Source organism: Lissotriton helveticus, chromosome 7 (assembly GCF_964261635.1).
Source record: "Lissotriton helveticus chromosome 7, aLisHel1.1, whole genome shotgun sequence".
Taxonomy (NCBI): domain Eukaryota; kingdom Metazoa; phylum Chordata; class Amphibia; order Caudata; family Salamandridae; genus Lissotriton; species Lissotriton helveticus.
The window spans coordinates 744,339,082-744,355,682 of NC_136068.1; the positions used below are offsets into that span (position 1 = coordinate 744,339,082).

Here is a 16,601-nt window from a genome sequence, read left to right on the forward strand (position 1 = left end):
AACATGTTCCTCATGGCGGAACACCTCCCAGGCAATACAATCAAATAGCCGACCTGCTCAGCAGGCACATCCAACAGATCCACGAATGGGAGATTCACCCCAATGTGCTCCAACCATTCTTCCGGAAGTGGGGACAGACGGAAATAGATCTGTTTGCCACAAGCGAAAACGCAAAATGACAGTACTTTGCCGCCAGGTTCCCACATCCGCAGTCATAGGGCAATGCGATATGGATGTACTGGTCAGGCAGATTTGCGTACGCTTTTCCCCCAGCTCCATTAATACTGCTAGTTGCACGCAAATTGCGCCAACATTCACTAACGCTAATCCTAGTTGCTCCCACATGGGCGAGGCAACCATGGTACACAACATTCCTAGAACTGTCAGCGGTGCCTCATCAAAGACTGCGACTCACACCCAGTCTTCTAACTCGGAGCCATGGAGAAATCCAACACCCAGATCCGCAATAGATAAACCTGGCGATCTGGCTCCTGAAATCCTAGAGTTTGGATACCTAAACTTGCCTCCAGACTGCATGAATATTATCAAAAAGGCAAGAAAACCCACCACCAGGGCATGTTATGCAGCGAAGTGGAAATGTTTCGTCATTTACTGCAGTAACAACGACATAAACCCATTAGATGCTTCTACACAAAACATCATTTGCTATCTCATGCACCTACAACGTTGCAATTTAGCCTACTCCTCCATCAGGATACATTTAGCTGCGCTCGCAGCTTATCTCCAAAACAAGCAACACCTTTCACTGTTTAGAGTGCCAGCAATTAAAGCATTTATGGAGGGACTCAAACGAGTAATTCCTCCAACACACCCACCTTCACCAGTCTGGAATCTAAACATCGTTTTAACCAGACTCATGGGACCACCTTTTGAGCCACAACACTCATGCGAAATACAGTTTCATACTTGGAAGGTGCCTTTCCTTATTGCCATTACTTCACTTAGAAGAGTTAGTGAGCTGCAAGCCCTAACTATTCAAGAGCCATACATTCAAGTACATGCAAATAGAGTAGTTCTCAGAACATACCCTAAACTCATGCCAAAAGTGGTATCCCATTTTCATATTAATCAGACAATAGAACTGCCGGTGTTCTTTCAAAATCCGCAGACAGTAGCTGAAAGGGCCTTGCATACGCTAGATGTCAAGAAAGATATGCTATACTATATAGATAGAACTAAGGCATTTCGAAAGACAAAACCGTTGTTTGTTGCTTTCTCACCGCAACACAAAGGTAACCCTATTTCAAAATCAGGTATAGCCAGATGGATCGTTAAGTGCATTCAGATATGTTATTTAAAAGCAAAACGCACCTTAACAGTTCCCCCTAGGGCGCATTCTACACGCAAACTAGGGGCATCCATGGCTTTCCTAGGAAATATTCCTTTACACGAAATTTGTAGAGCAGCCACATGGTCAACCATACATACATTTACCAAACACTATTGTGTAGATGTACATTCCAAACAGCAAGCTGCTGTAGGTCAGGCTGTTCTCAAAACTCTTTTTCAGACTGCTGCAGCTGGCACGGGCAACCACCACTAGGGGAGATACTGCTATACATTCTATGCACAGATATGAATTCAGCAGCCCACATGCCTCGAACGGAATATGCTACTTACCAGTATGCATCTGTTCTTGGCATGTAGGGCTGCTGACATTCATATCGCCCACCCGCCTCCCCGGTGTCTGTCGCAGCTGTAGCATTCACTCTTTTGCATGGATATCTCTTACTGTACTATACTCCATCTCTGCCACACTGGCGAAAACAATCTGAGGATGGAGAGGATGCCCATGCGCACTGTAGTCCAAGGGAGGAGCCACCTATCTCGTGATACTTCGAAGACTCTTCCAGGACAACAATGTGCAATCATGCGGACCCAACACTAGGTGGCGATCTATGCACAGATATGAATGTCAGCAGCCCTACATGCCAAGAACAGATGCATACTGGTAAGTAGCATATTCCTCCATCTTTGTCCTCACCCTGTAATCAGATAAAACAGTCTAACAATGGAACTGGCAATCATGGGCATTATCAGCAATAGGTGGAGTCACAGTACCTTGTCACACAAAACGTCTTCTTTGGAGAAAAACAACTTGCACACACCCGTGCCAACACTAAATGGCAGGAGTGTGCACTGCATTCAAAATCTTTAGCACTACATCCCACCTGCTTAAAAGTTAAGTAACATTTTCCTTTCTAGCATTGGCACCTTTCATAAATTCACATGTGGCTCTCCCTTCCCTCTTTGGGGTCATCTTTTGCTGCTCTCACTTGTGCCTTAGACTGAGAGGCAATGACGTGTGGATGGAGTGATGTTCATGACCTTTCAACCTCAGTTCCTGAAGTTGGGGAACTTTTTGTATGCTTGGTTCTATGGGAATATATTTTTCATAATTATCAGAGGCTCCCACTGCAGGCAAGATTTAAGCATGTGAATCTTTGGAAAAATACCAACACTTCAGCAGGACATATGTGTCATGTATGAATGTTTCACTATGTAATGATCAATAGAAGGTTTACATTTAGGACATCATTAGCTTGGTGACAAAATAAAGTAGTCTGTGTGCAAGGCCCCTTAATCTAGGCCATTCTGCATGTTCCTCATCCTAATACCAAATGAGTCTGAGCACTTGGATGAGAGTGGAGAAGAAGTAGCCATCCCTGTCACTTTATTGATCGCATATTTCTCCAGCTACAACAAACCTCTCCCTTCCCTGTTGCTGATTGTCAAAGGAAAACTTCTGTTGGACTATGTATGGCATGACTTCCCATTCGCATCATGCTCACTTCCAGCTGATCTAACTTTGGGCTTCTAACTCAAGAAGCCTGTGATAATGGCAGGCAAAAAAGACATAACATTTTAAAATGTATTGTGGGATACCATTGTTGGAATATGATTTCATGGAGATGATAAAAAAAACTATTGTATGACATGCAGAAATGTAAAATGATTTTGATGAAACTGTTTATGGTCAAAACAATAAACATTTTGTTCATATTTAATGAGACCTTCGATTATCTGTGTCAAGTACTTGTGTTGCAGAGACCCTGGACACTTTTAATAAAAGTTTTCTTTTCCTTTGTTAGTCTGAGATGTAAGTCGCTTCTGTACCTACGACTGTTTAAACTGAAGAAAGAGAGTGCATTGAAGTATTCTAAAACTCTCACTGAGCATTTAAAGGTAAGCATTTGTGTTCTCTTATGTGTTTACCTTTCTTTTGCTGTCTCTAGCCTTTTCACCCTTAGCTAACTTTCAAGGCATTTCTGGCAGATCTTCTTCTCACATTGGTTCCATCTTGCTATTTATTCACAATTTATTTGCGATTATGTTGGAAAAGACTAGAGCACTTTGTCCGTATATGGGTGTAGGACTCAACCCTTTTCATGTATTTTCAATTTTGATTTGTATGGACCTAAATTGTTATGTCTGATAGACTCCTAATGACTTATTCCTCATCTTGTGAATATTCCACAAGCTTCAGACTGCATACTGAAAATTATTCAGCAGTACCCCTCCATGACCGTAGGTGGCACCATGCGGCTCCACAATGATGCCGTTCCGTTCCAGAAATGACATGAGGAGCCATATGCGCGGCTCTCTTGTGATGACAACGTTATTTTTCTTTCAGCTCCATCAGAAATGGATTCAAAGCGGTCTCTTGCCTCTTTGAGACCTTTTACCTCACAAATGTACAGTATGCAAAGGAAATGTCACCTCCCAAAACAACAGGGTTTAAACCTTTTAAGGACTGTTGTTGACAAATGTCTGTCTGATCTCATCAGGTAGGCCTGTGGTGCCTGGTGTCGAGTCATGACTGTAAGGCCTTAAGTGCCTCCTTGTCCATGAACCCGAAGGCCATACAAGACTGCGAGGTGAAACTACATCAGCAAGTAAGATTCCTCGTCTAGAAAGATCTAAAGGTCCATCTCATTCCCGAACCAGAAGTCAAAAGATTCCAAGGGTGTGGGCATACTACTTAATCTCTCTGCTGAAGCTGGTCAACTTTGGTGCCAATCCTGCAGCTTGTCCGGGCACAACATGAATTTCTGGGGCTGTCTGTGACACCGAGGCAGATTCAGAAGTTCCGCGAAGCCATTGTTGAACTTTTCTGGTCCCTTTCGATTCCCTCTAGTGCCACTTTAAGCCCCAGGATCCTGGAGGCCCTCCATCTGGAATCACATGGCAGGTTCACCCTTGCTGCCAGTTACTCTCCGAAACCTCCACAAGCCTACTTCTGCTCCTGGATTGACTTCGCCTCCATGAGTCACCCTGGTTTCCGGAGCATTGACGCCAGCGGGGACTCTGCCAACGCCAGAGGGCGAGGTGTCTGTTGTGCTCTCAAACTCGAAACCGTTTACAACCTCGACCGAGGCTCTGTTTTGTTTCCATCAAAAGACAACCTGCACCACTTGACGGCCCACCTCCACAATGAAGATCCCATACACTGCATTTATTGTTAGGCACAGATTTGAACAATCAATATGACGCAAGTGATAAAATTGGTCAAACCTGCCATGAGTAAAATCGGTATGATGACCTCAGGATCCCAGTGGCCTTGACACCCCTCCTTACTAAGGTCTTCTCGCACCCCTAGGTCCTGCTACTGAATATGCTTCATTTTCAGTGGTCATGCGGAGGGCAGCCAAAGTTCCCAACTGCTAGCTGTTCCCATCTTCGAGATAAAAATTAATGTCCTGACCGAGGTTCTCCAACCAGGGCAAACCACTGCTAAACCCCTAGTACACTTGGATACTCATGGATACTCTTGTAAGGGCCTCGGACAAATATTGCTCTCGTGCTCCACCGAGTGAATAATACGATTGAGACCCTTCATTAACCACCTTAGTGGTTCAAGCATCTCCCATTTGGACAAACTCTGATACTTTTCCAACTACTCCACCCAATAAGGAGTTAAAAAGAGTAGAGGCCCTCGGGTCCATGAATGCCTATTGCTTGCTGGACCGCAATTCCCACACTCTTTGGGATTTGTTGGTTCAAGTCCTCCCAGGTGTCCTGGAAGACCTCCGTTCTGACCCAAACTATACAAGACAGTTCTGATGTGGCAAAGTAACAATTTGTTTTGGCTTAGATATCAATGATTCCATCGGGTGAGCCATTGGCACCAGTGTTGCCAATCTTGGCTGCAGTTGACTGGTTTGTCAGGCAATGTCCATCCTCCCCTTATGGACATGTCCTATGATGGGACTCACCTTTTTGGGGACAAGGCAGATACTGTTCTCAAGCAGATTAAAGATCGCAGGACCACACTATGCTCCCTGGGATTATCTGCCCCACCAGCCGCATAATCCCTAAAATCCCTTTCACAGTTTCGGCAAAGGTACCCCATACTTGCAGCGACTTCAGCCTCAGCAAGGTGCTTAGCAGTTTCACAGATGAAATAGCCAATCAGCCTTTTGTAGTCCCCTCAACTCCCCCACCTGCCAAACCTCTTCAGCGTACCCCTAGTGGAGCACAGCCACCCATTTGGAGGCAGGATACAACAATTCTTGCTGGGTTGGCAGTCCATTACACTAGTCAAATGAGTCCTGTAGATTGTTCAGAAGGAATACAATTTACCCCTAATATCCACTCCACCTCACCTTCTATTGACCCAGGACTGATTGGGGGCCATTGTGTCTGTCTCGTGATAGGAAGCGTGAGCCTATTAGGCCAAATGAGCTATTGATCGGGTGCCTGCTCCAGAAGTGGATTGTGGTTCTTAATCTCGCTTCTTTCTGGTGCCAAAGGATGGGGGTCTTCACCCTCTTTTAGGCTTGCTTCTTCTCAATTCCTTCCTCCGGAAGGACACATTCAGAATGGACCCTGTACCAGGTTTTGTTCGCTCCTGACTCTGGAGACTGGATGGTGGTGTTGGATCTGCAGAACACCTATTTACTCCAGTATTGGAACTTTCATAGATTCCCATGCTTGAATCATTCCCCATCGTCGAGATGGGAGTCCCCGGTATACATAAAATAGCAATAGAAATTATTACAAAAAAAGAAACTAGGCCAGCGCCCACTCTAGTTTTGTAACATTTCCACCTCTTTTTGTAAAAGAGACCAAATAAAATAAACAACCAATCCGATTAGCCTCACCCTCTAGAACCTTCTTGAGAGAACCTCAGACCCTCAGATTTTCTGCTGCACATTGTGCAAGGGAGTCTCCACTGAGCTCTGCTCAGTTTTTTCCTTACAACCTAATTTCTACAGTGTTTTCACCAGTTTTTCTACAAGACCTGCTTGGACTTCGTGTCAACATGTCTGACCAGGAGAAGGCCCTCTTTAAACCCTGTGCAACCTGTTGTAAGAAGAGGTTTTATGTGAAGGACAAGCACAAGGTGTAGGAGAGTAGGGTCTGCTTACTATGGTTACCCCCACTTTTTGCTGTTTCACTGATGTATTGACTTTAGTCTGGCTAAGGCCCTGCTAACTAGGACCCCAGCCTAACTGCTTCCACTCTAAATTGATTGCATATACATAAGTACACTCCTGATTGGTTACTGGGTTACCCTTGCGAGTCCCTAGTATATGGTACCTTAGGTACCAAGGGCATAGGCCTACCAGGGGGCTGAAGCATGTATTATGCCGCCCCTGGGAAGCCTTCCCAAATGACACCACATGTCTGCTACTGCAGCCTGGGTAAGGTGGTGCTTGCACACCTTACTTAGATATAGTATACCTAAATCTACCTTTTAAAACAGAAGCATATAAACCTATAAGTCACTCCTATGGCAGGCCTTGACAATCCTGGAGGCCGAGTGCTTGGTTTTGTGTGAGAGGGTGCCCTAGCATGAGCTGAGCCCCTCTGCAGCTTTCGGAATCCCTTCCTTATAGCTGTTCTGTGAAACAGCCATACCATATACTCTTAAGTGCATTATAACCTCACGGTTAATGCCAACTTTGGAATGGCTACATCAAAACATGTTGTGTTTGGTGTCAAACAGTTTGGAATACTACCTCCCCACCAGTTCTGGCAGCGGGGGTAGCATTCCACCCTTCTAGAGGGAGAAGACATGTACACACTGGTCTAACCGGTAACAGTTAAACAGAGCCCCAGCATCACAAAATGGATGCAGCTGCCAAAGACACAAATCTGACCTGCTGCTGGACGAAACTCAGGCAGGGGAGGCCTGGACAATAGGTTTCCTGCCCAGGGAGGTGTAACCACCTCCCCAGACAGGCTTTAGTGTATTTGGGCAGGGTGGGTGCATTCACTGAATTCTTTCCAGACAGTGCCTGTGGCACACAAGGTGTCCTGTGCATTTCCCAGTTCAAACCTTTTGCTGGGGCACTCTGCCCCAGCTCTGGTGCAAAATTAGACAATGGGGAAGGGGTGTAACCACCCCCCCCCTCCCCCAGGTCCTCCCATAGGTGGGACCTTCAAGTTAGTCCATCTTCTAAACTTGGTATAAGTAGAGGACCCCAGTCCCTAGGACTTTAAATTACTCTGGACGAAACTCTGCAACATATATCTTGGACCTTCGACATTCTATGTCGACTGGAAGACGGAATAAATCTCCCTTGGAATCAAGGAGAGACCCCCCTGTTCAAACAGGCACCAAAGAAGCATCTTGCCGGTCTGCATTTTCAAGGCGCCCGCCGGATCCCGAATAATCAGAGACACAGGACAAGGACTTCCAGACATCTCCAAGGCCGACACAAGTCCCCAGCAACGCTGAGACCTGTAGCCATCACGAGAGACTTTGGACCGGAACTCCTGGACATCCAGCAGATTTGCTAGTGCATAGACTTCCCGAGCTTTCCCGAAGTTGTGCATTGGGCTACTTGTAGTCCAAACCCTGAGCACCTTTTGCACCAAAGCTTGTGGGGTACACTCCACGAGTGTTCCGTGGGCCCGCTTCCTGCATTTCTGCTCGAGGCCCCTTCGCGAGACCTGGTCCGTCGACTGGTGGGTCCCCACGAAAGAATATTCTTTGTTTCTTTGGCTTCCCTGGTTGCTCCAGACGTGCCCCGACTCCTCCAAAGGGTGAGTCCCTCAGACCTTGCTGGTCTGCTCCGAAGCCAATCTTTCAATCTTGCGTGGGTTGCTGTTGCCAGGGCTTGTTGGGTGCAATCCAGATACCGATGCTGCAGCACTCGACATCCGACGTGGGACAGCTCGACTCCCAGGTCCTGGTTGTTGTTGACGCCTCCTGGACCTCGTGGCTGAAGAGTCAAGCTTCACCTACATCACCTGAAATCACCCGACATCGGCTGGCATCTTCTTGTTGCCTTCCTGGTCGCTGTCCCCTCTGCTTTCAGGTTTTTCAGATCTCCGATCCACCCTTGGATCCATCTGGACACTCTTCCTCTGGTCGCCTGCAGCACTTCTTTGCAGCTCTCCATAGGAAACGACGACGAAACCCGACACAAAAAGACACCTATGCCCCCTTCTCCCCTGGGTGAGGTAACCCGAGTACTTCGGTGCTCCCGTGGGTCTTGACTCTCGAAGTGTCCAGTACTGAAGGAGTTTTACCGTAGCCCACTCCTAAGTGTCCTTATTCTTTAAAATTCTAACATTAACTCTCTCCATAGAAGTCCATGGTGATTCGCAGCTGTGTTTAAACACTGCACGCGTCCCCCGTGGGTCTCCTGCGTCCCTGCCTTGGGTGGTTCCTGGTTGCCCCAGCGGTTCTACAGGCCCTAGGCCTTGTCTCTATGTTCAAAGCGGTACTTATACCACTTTCTTAGTATATGGTTTGTGAGGCCCCTATGGCAAAACGTATACTGTGCTAATTTACTGTGTGCTAATTAAGTAATTGTATTGTACTTTTGCCTCTAGCGTCATAAAGAGACTAGAGGATTGTGTTTAGAATAAATACGTCTATTTTTATATATACCTGGTGTGGTGCTCTTTTCATTTGATCATTCATGAGGTTATAGACCGGTTGTCTTTAACCTACCATCAATAAGGGGTCATTTGGACTGGTGCAAGGTGCCCACTAAAATAGTGGACAGCATATGCCAGGCGAACTTCTCACACAAGGATTGCATTTACTGTCTGTACCCACACCATAAGGCAGCAGACTGTAGGATTTGCTGGACCTTCTCGACAAAGACTATGCGAGACCGTGAGCTAGCTCACTCTTCCTTCAAAGTTCATCTTCATCTTGCCGCCATCTCTCGCTTCAGACACATATCTTCTGGTCCTCCCCTCTTGTCGGCAAGGAACATTAAACAGTGTCTCAAGGGCCTTTTCAGGGTTTCCCTCCGTTTAAGCCTCCTTCGCCGCTTTGGCACCTTAATTTGGTTCTCACCCAGCTCATGAAGCATCCCTTTGAGCCTAATGATAGGGCAGACTTGAAATTCCTCTCCTGGAAGATAGCTCTTCTTCTAGCCTTGACTTCAGCCAGGAGAGTAGGTGAGTTACAGGCACTCACCATTCAGGAACTTTTTCTCAAACTTAAAAGGGGACAGTGATACTCATTACCAACCCAAAGTTCATACCCAAAGTGCTTTCAGACTTTCATTTGAATGAGCCAGTCATACTAAAAACGTTTTCCCTTCAACCTTCTACTCCAGGAGAGAGAGCACTCGCTGGACATTCAGCAATGCTTGAAGTTCTATCTTCAACGTACTAAGGACTTCAGGAAGTCACCTCAGCACTTTGTGGCTTTCAGCACCCCTTGTAAGGGGTTTCCCCTTTCCAAGCAGGGGATTGATTGCTTGTTGGATTACCAGCGCTATCCAGTATTGTCGCCGAGCAGCAGGCAAGCCTCTTGAAGGTCGGATCTGTGTTCACTCCATGAGGGCGATTTCTTCTTAGACAGCCCTGTTTGCCAAAGTGCCTATCCAGGACATCTGCAGAGTAGCAACCTGGAGCAGTACTCGTACATTTACAAGACACTACTGCCTGGATTCTTCAACGCAGAGTGACACAGCAGTGGACCAGGCTGTCCTGAGGAACCTCTTTCATTAAGTGGTGAGCTTTCCCTTTCTACCCTCCTTCCGTCTTTCTGTTTAAGCTCTTTGTACATTTGTGAAATCATTTGCTTGTTTCTTCCTTTTCCTTATGTTTACAAATGTGTTTATTTACCATAGACTTGGTGATTTTGATGAATTAACTACTACTCTTTTCTAGCTTACTCCTTTTAAGGTCTCATGGCTTTTGATTTTAATAACCAATAATACATAAATAAGGAGTCAAGGTTCAAAAAATGTGCTCATAATTGCTAGCTACTCTGATTCAAGCATGGGAATCTATGAAACTGCCAATACTGGAGTAAGAAAACAAATTACTTACCTGTAACTTTGGTTTTCCAGTATTGGAAACGTTCATAGATTCCCATGCGACCCACCCTCCTCCCCTGGGAAAGCTCCGCCTTCAGCATCTTCAGTTATATGGTTTCACAAGGGCTACGAAAATCTGAGGGTCTGAGGTTCTCTCAGGAAGGTTCTAGAGGGTGAGGCTAATCTGATTGGTTGTTCATTTTATTTGGTATCTTTTACAAAAAAGAGGTGGAAATGTTACAAAACCTGAATGGGCCTAGGCCTAGTTTCTTTTTTTGTAATGATTTCTATTGCTATTTTATGGATACCGGGGACTCCCATCTCGACGACGGGGAATGATACAAGCATGGGAATCTATGAAAGTTTCCAATACTGGAGAACCAAAGTTACAGCTAAGTAATTTGTTTTCTTCCATATCCCTGTCCTGCAGACCCATTGGCCCTACCTGCAGTTCATGGTGGCACAGGAGCATTTCAGTTTGCAGTGCTCCCCTTTGGCCAGTGCTCATGATAGTGATGGTAGTGGTGGCAGTACAGCTTCGAAGGTCAGGGGTTCTAGTTTACACCCTACGTCGACGACTTTTTGTTGAAGGCGGGTTTGCCCCCAGACAGTAGTCCACTATTTCCACACTTCGACAAAACACCTGTCATTTTTAGGGTTTTCTGTCAAAGTGCCGAGGTCGCACCCGATTTCTTCTCAGACACACTCTTTCCTCTGAGCCATTCTGGACACTATTTGGTTTTGTGCCTTTCCCCTAAAAAGGATATTCTAGGACACTCTGGCACTCCTGATCTTTCAGCCTCTGTCCTGGACTTAAGCGAGAGCGACCGTGAGGTTGCTGGGATTGATGCCTCATGCATGCTGCTTCTCAAGCATGCCAGGTGGCATATACAGGCTCTGTAGTGAGGCCTAAATTCTCAGTGGGCCCAGCACTAAGGGGACTTCTCCAACCACATCCAGATTTCAGTGTAGCCTGCACAGGATCTGCAGTGGTGGCTACTGGACTGTGATTAGGTCAGAGGCAGACCCTTCTCCCTACTGCACCCAGAGCTGACAGTGGTGACCTATGTGTCACTCCTGGGTTGGGGTGATCCAGGGAGAGTCAGAGATCAGTGGCCTCTGGTCTCTGGCAGAGTCACGGTTTGAAATCAACCTCTTGGAGCGGAGGGCTATCTGATTGGCATTGAAGGCCATCCATCAACGGGAGGCTGGTACAGGTGCTTAAGGACAGAATCACTGCTATGTGGTATTGCAACAAACAGAGGTGGGGGTCATTGTCATGTGTAAGGAGACCCTGTGCCTATGGAAATGGCCATCAAGGAATTTTTCCTCATGGTGAGCAACTTGGCAGGATCTTTGAATACCAGTTCGGGTGAGTTCAGTCATTGATGCCTAGCTGATAATGGGTGGCAGTTGTATCCAGAGGTGGTGCAAAGTCTTTTCCTCAAATGTTGGAGTTCCCAAGGCATCGCTCTAGGAGATGCATTCCGCCTAGGGGTAAGACTCTGGACTTCTGTATGCCTTCCAGCGAAAACCTCTTCTGCCCTGGGTTCTAAAAAAGATCAGGATTGACCTGGCCCGTCAACCTGCAGGGTGAGTCCCCCCCCCAACTTTAAGATGATGTGGACTGAGAGTTGTGCTTCACCTCGCCTCCCGCACCTGAGGGGTGGAGTTGGCAGAGGTGGACACACCTCTCTTCCTCACTTGTTTTTCCCGTCGGTTCTCCCGCCGAAAGTGGGGATCAGAACCAGTGGGGGCCAGTTGCTGAGAGCAACAGGTGGCCTGGGGAAGCTCACAAAGGTGGCAAGACTTTGAAGCTTCCCCTTCGTGAACCCTGCCCATCCTGGGGAGGAGGCTTGGCACCTCGTCCCAGAATGTGCTTTGTTTCAGGCCCCAGAGTGCAGCTAGCTCTCGTCACAGGGGTCCAGAAACCTGTCTGGTCGTGACAGCTGAAAGCAGCCACTCAGCCTGGACACTAGTGGTAGGTCAGTTCTCAGGGGGCATCTCTAAGATGACCTCTATGTGCATTTTTTTTTTTTTCATAAAAGTTTATTGAAAAGAAAACAGAGTCAATGCATCAGTCTCATTTAAAATGACAAATAAAAGCAAGATACAAAACAAGTATATCGGTACATCAGTGCACAATTCGAGCTATGGGTCCATCTCTATTCATGGCTAATTCCAACGTCGGAGAGTCACATAATTCACCCCTGTATTTGTTCCAGTATCCCCATTTCTTATCCCACTTTGCAGGGCAGCCTCTAAGTTTAAATAGTTTTTTCGGCAAGCATACAGCGATCCATCTCCGCCATCCAAGCAACCAACAGTGGTCTATCAGATGAGCCCCATTTCATGGCTATTGAGCGTTTGACAAGTAGGAAACCCAGTGCCGCCCACTGTAATTCAAGTTCCCTCCGTGTGCATTTTTTATTAAATCCCACACTGGCATCAGTGTGGGTTTAATGTGCTGAGAAGTTTTATGCCAAACCTCTCAGTTTTCAGTATAGCCATTATGGTGCTGTGGAGTTGGTAATGACAAACTCCCAGCACCATATACTCTTAATGCCAGTACTGCCCTTCCAATGTCTTAGAACGGACTTAGACACTGTGGGGGTACAGGGCTCATGCACTGTACCCTCACCACTGATATAGTGCACCCAGCTAGAGGGGTGACTGATCTATGCCAGGGCAGTGGGTTGTAGGCAGGGCACACAGGGATATGTGCCATGTCGACTCTTCACTTTGTTTTGTACCAAGACACGCAGCCTGCAAAGGCAGTGTGAGAGTATCAGGATATAGGATCTCCAAGGGTGGCACAATAAGTGCTGCAGCCCTTGGAGGCCTTCTCTGGTCAGTGTCCTGGGTACCTGTAGTACCATTTACCAGGGGCTGCCCTATGGACAGAGATACCAATTGGGTTTAGGCTTCAGTGCAGTTTTTGGGAAAGAACATAGCCCCTGGGTACCTTATTAGCAGGAGCCCAGGGCACACTCAGTCAATGCACATCAGCACTTCAGAAAAAAGTGGGGGCAACCATGCAGAAAGAGGGCACTTTCTCACACTTGGTCCTCATGTATTTATTGTGCACTCCCTTTGAGCCACTTCACAGCTGTCGTCTGTGACTGCTCGCCCTCAAGGCAGTGGAGCCTATTACAACGGCGGTCGGTCAGATGACCAACCATAATCACAGTGGTAATGGAACTGTCTGACAAGGAGTCTGACGTCCCACCTGCCGCAATACAATAGGACCACCAGCACTGCAGTTGGAAAGCTGCTGCATTTTTTTTAATAATTCATTTTTATTTGGTTTTAACAGTTTAACAATCCGACTAAGTCAGACAATCCGGTTCAGTTATGCAGCATAACATTTGAAAAACAATTAGAGACTTCGCCTATGGCGGTTTCACCTTGTTGGGGTGTCAACGTGTTGAGGCACCGTGCTTGTAGAATAGGGGTACACTTCATGAACCTTGTCTCAGCTGTGGTCGGGGCAATGCAGTGGGTATGAACAGAGGTGCAGGAGGTAGCGGTTGGGGGAACACGTGGCTGTGAGCGGGTGTGTTGGCGATTTGTGTTCTATAAAGAGACAGCGTGCCAGGACTGTGTGATGTTGGTGGCGGGAAGACCGTGCACATTTGTGGAGCTCAGGAGTACATGATATTGATGTTACGGCGGATGGGGGCCTATTCATGGGGGATTGCCATCTGTGTCCCCTGTGATGGACTGGGGAATCGGGGTTGCTCCCTCTCCCAACTGCCGAGAGCATAGGAGAAGGTCGGCCCATTTTGAGGAGATAGGTCTGTGGGGAAGCCACCGTACCTCCTCGAAACGAGGCACATCTTCTGCTGCACCCCACTTACACAGGGCGGCCTTCCAGGCCTCTATTGGCGGGGGCTGTGGCAAGTGCCAGTATGGTGTCAGGGTGCTTGTTGCTAACAGTAGTACCAGGGCAGCGAACCGAGTCTGTACTTTGTGGTGTTTCCTTCTCTTAAAGATTCCAAGGGAGCATGCCGCTCAGGAGGAGATATCCAGAACCCCAGTGACCTCCCGAAGTGTGGCGTGCATGACGCGCCAGAAAGCCTGAAAGGCCGGGCACAACCACAGCATGTGCATAAATTTGGCATCCACAGTGCAGCAGCGGGGGCATTCGATCTGTGTGCCCGGGAAATGGCAATGTAATTGTTCGGTTGTATGTTATGCCCAGTGTAATATGAAAATGTGTATATTTTTAAACACTGCATTTCGAGAGACCTTCTTTGGAAATTCAAGCACCCACTCCTTCTCATGTAGAGCCTGTCCAAATTCCTCCTCCCATTGAAGGCAAAGGGAGAGAAGGGAGGTAGCTGACAAGTCTCGTACAGCCTTAATAAACCAGGTGATGAGGTGGCAACATGGCCCCAAAGCTGGAATTGTCTGAAGAACTGGGTGTGTGTCATATTCCCCTCCAGTAAGGTTCCAAAGAACCCTGCATGTGTGAATGGAGCCACTGATTAAGTAGGAACTGTTCCAGCTGCAGCCCCCTCTCTTCAACTAGCTAGGCAAAAGGAAGAAGGTCTCGCTCCTCAAAGAGGTTACCCACCTCTAGGAGACAATGTCCAGCCCAAACCCATAGTTTCTGCACAGTGTAGTTGTCTCGTCCCCGGGGGAGGCTGACCAAGGTTAACTCAGGAGAGTACAGGGGAGACACCCGTGAAAGGCAGTAGATCCTGGACTTGTATATCTGTGCCACTGCCCCCTTCAAGAGCCATCTAGACACAGGGTTGGAGTCTGGTCGGAGCAGCCGCAGGAGTGGTCACGGGGCCTGCCTCTGCGGTGGCGCCCAGCCATCCGCGACAACCACTACAATTGCGCCGCTGAGAAGTTCGCTTCCGGATGTTGGTGTTGGGGCCATAAGTTAACCAGGATGGCGTATGTCTGTGGCGGGAGGTGTCTGAAGCGCATCCGCCCTGTCCGTGTCTCGGGTGCCATGCAGTGTCTGCACCCTGATGTTATAAAGTGATGCAGGATGGGAGAGTAAAAGGGAACTTCCGTAACTGGGTAGGGCCAGAATCCCAATATTGAGAGCCCTTCGCAGATGGTGATTTGCCCAAACCAAAGATCTACTAGGAACTCTAGAGTATTGTGGGGGGTAGGTAAAAGCTAACTGACAGCGCCTGTGTTGGTAGGGTGACTGTGAGCCCATCAAGGTCCAGTATAATGTTGTCGGCCATACAATGATCACTGAAAAGCAACGAGGCAGCCGGCGGCCATGCCAGGTGGAGGATACTGGAAGAAAGCTTAGATGAGGGGGTCTTCTCTCTGTGATGTGACCATCAGCAGAGGTTGTGAATCTTTGCGGGAATCATCAGAATGAAGAGCGTCTTTGTGAGAGGGATGGGCGGAAAAAGAAGCTAGGAGGTCTTATGCGTGGATCTATATTGACGTATATATTTAATCTTAGTGTACTAATCACAAAATAAAACACAGGAAGGTCTTGTGGGTGTTGAGTTCTGACTGACGCTGATCTTCCTCTGCCGGCTTTCCTCTTCTCCCAATGGGTGGTGTTGACGATCCCCGTGTAGCGTGTAAAAAGAATAAACAGTGGCGGTAAATGTATTTGTCACGGGTTGTGGTTTGTAAATAGGTACCGTCACCAGGGAGGTAGGGACACCGTGTGCACTTCAAGAAAAGGTAGTGCAGGGAAGTGAGGGATGGAACAAAGCTTTCAGTGTGAGGAAACAATGCTATTCAACATAAAACGATAAAGAGCCATTCAGAGTAAGGAATCACCGTTGGTTCAACACAAAAGCTACCAGCTCGCTCCTTCCTTCAGGACACGAGCTCTTTAAGATAACAAGAGTACTGTGGTCTAACTTAGGAATTATGTTTTACGTAGGGTGTCAGGGCTAGCACTCATTAGTTTATGCCCGCTTTCATTATCAAGGTTCAACAAGTCTGGGCCGAAAAAGATAAATGACACCATGCACAACAAGTCGGGCCGCAAAAGATAAATGACACCATGCACCCCCCCCCCCCTTCTAAAACAAATATGTTACACTCCCCCTGTACCAGTCCTCCCGCTACGGTGAACTTCCACCCCCACCCCTCGCCTGATTCACGTACTGCGTATGCCGTAACTCTCCAGAGTTACTGCGGCATGCAGGCGTCCTCAGGGGGCATCCACCAGTCCTCCGACCAGACCTCCGCTTCTCCAGAGGCGATGTCGTCCCCTTCTCTTCACTGGACGGCGCTGCTCTTGGGTCAGTCCTCGTTCGGTCCGGTCTTCTTTCGGGGCAGGTTTTCCTCCTTCTTATTCAGCGTGTCCTCCTCTTCGTCCGTGGCATCTTCTGGGTTCTCCTCTGT

At 47.6% G+C, this 16,601-nt stretch overlaps 1 protein-coding gene across 1 annotated transcript in view; it reads left to right on the forward strand.

Moving 5' to 3' along the window:
- AFF4 (ALF transcription elongation factor 4) overlaps positions 1–16,601 on the forward strand; it is a 907,016-nt gene that overhangs the window by 775,681 nt on the left and 114,734 nt on the right. The window contains exon 20 of the mRNA XM_078653083.1: positions 3,114–3,207. Coding sequence (XP_078509209.1) covers positions 3,114–3,207 — 94 coding nt within the window. The remainder of the gene's footprint in view (positions 1–3,113; positions 3,208–16,601) is intronic.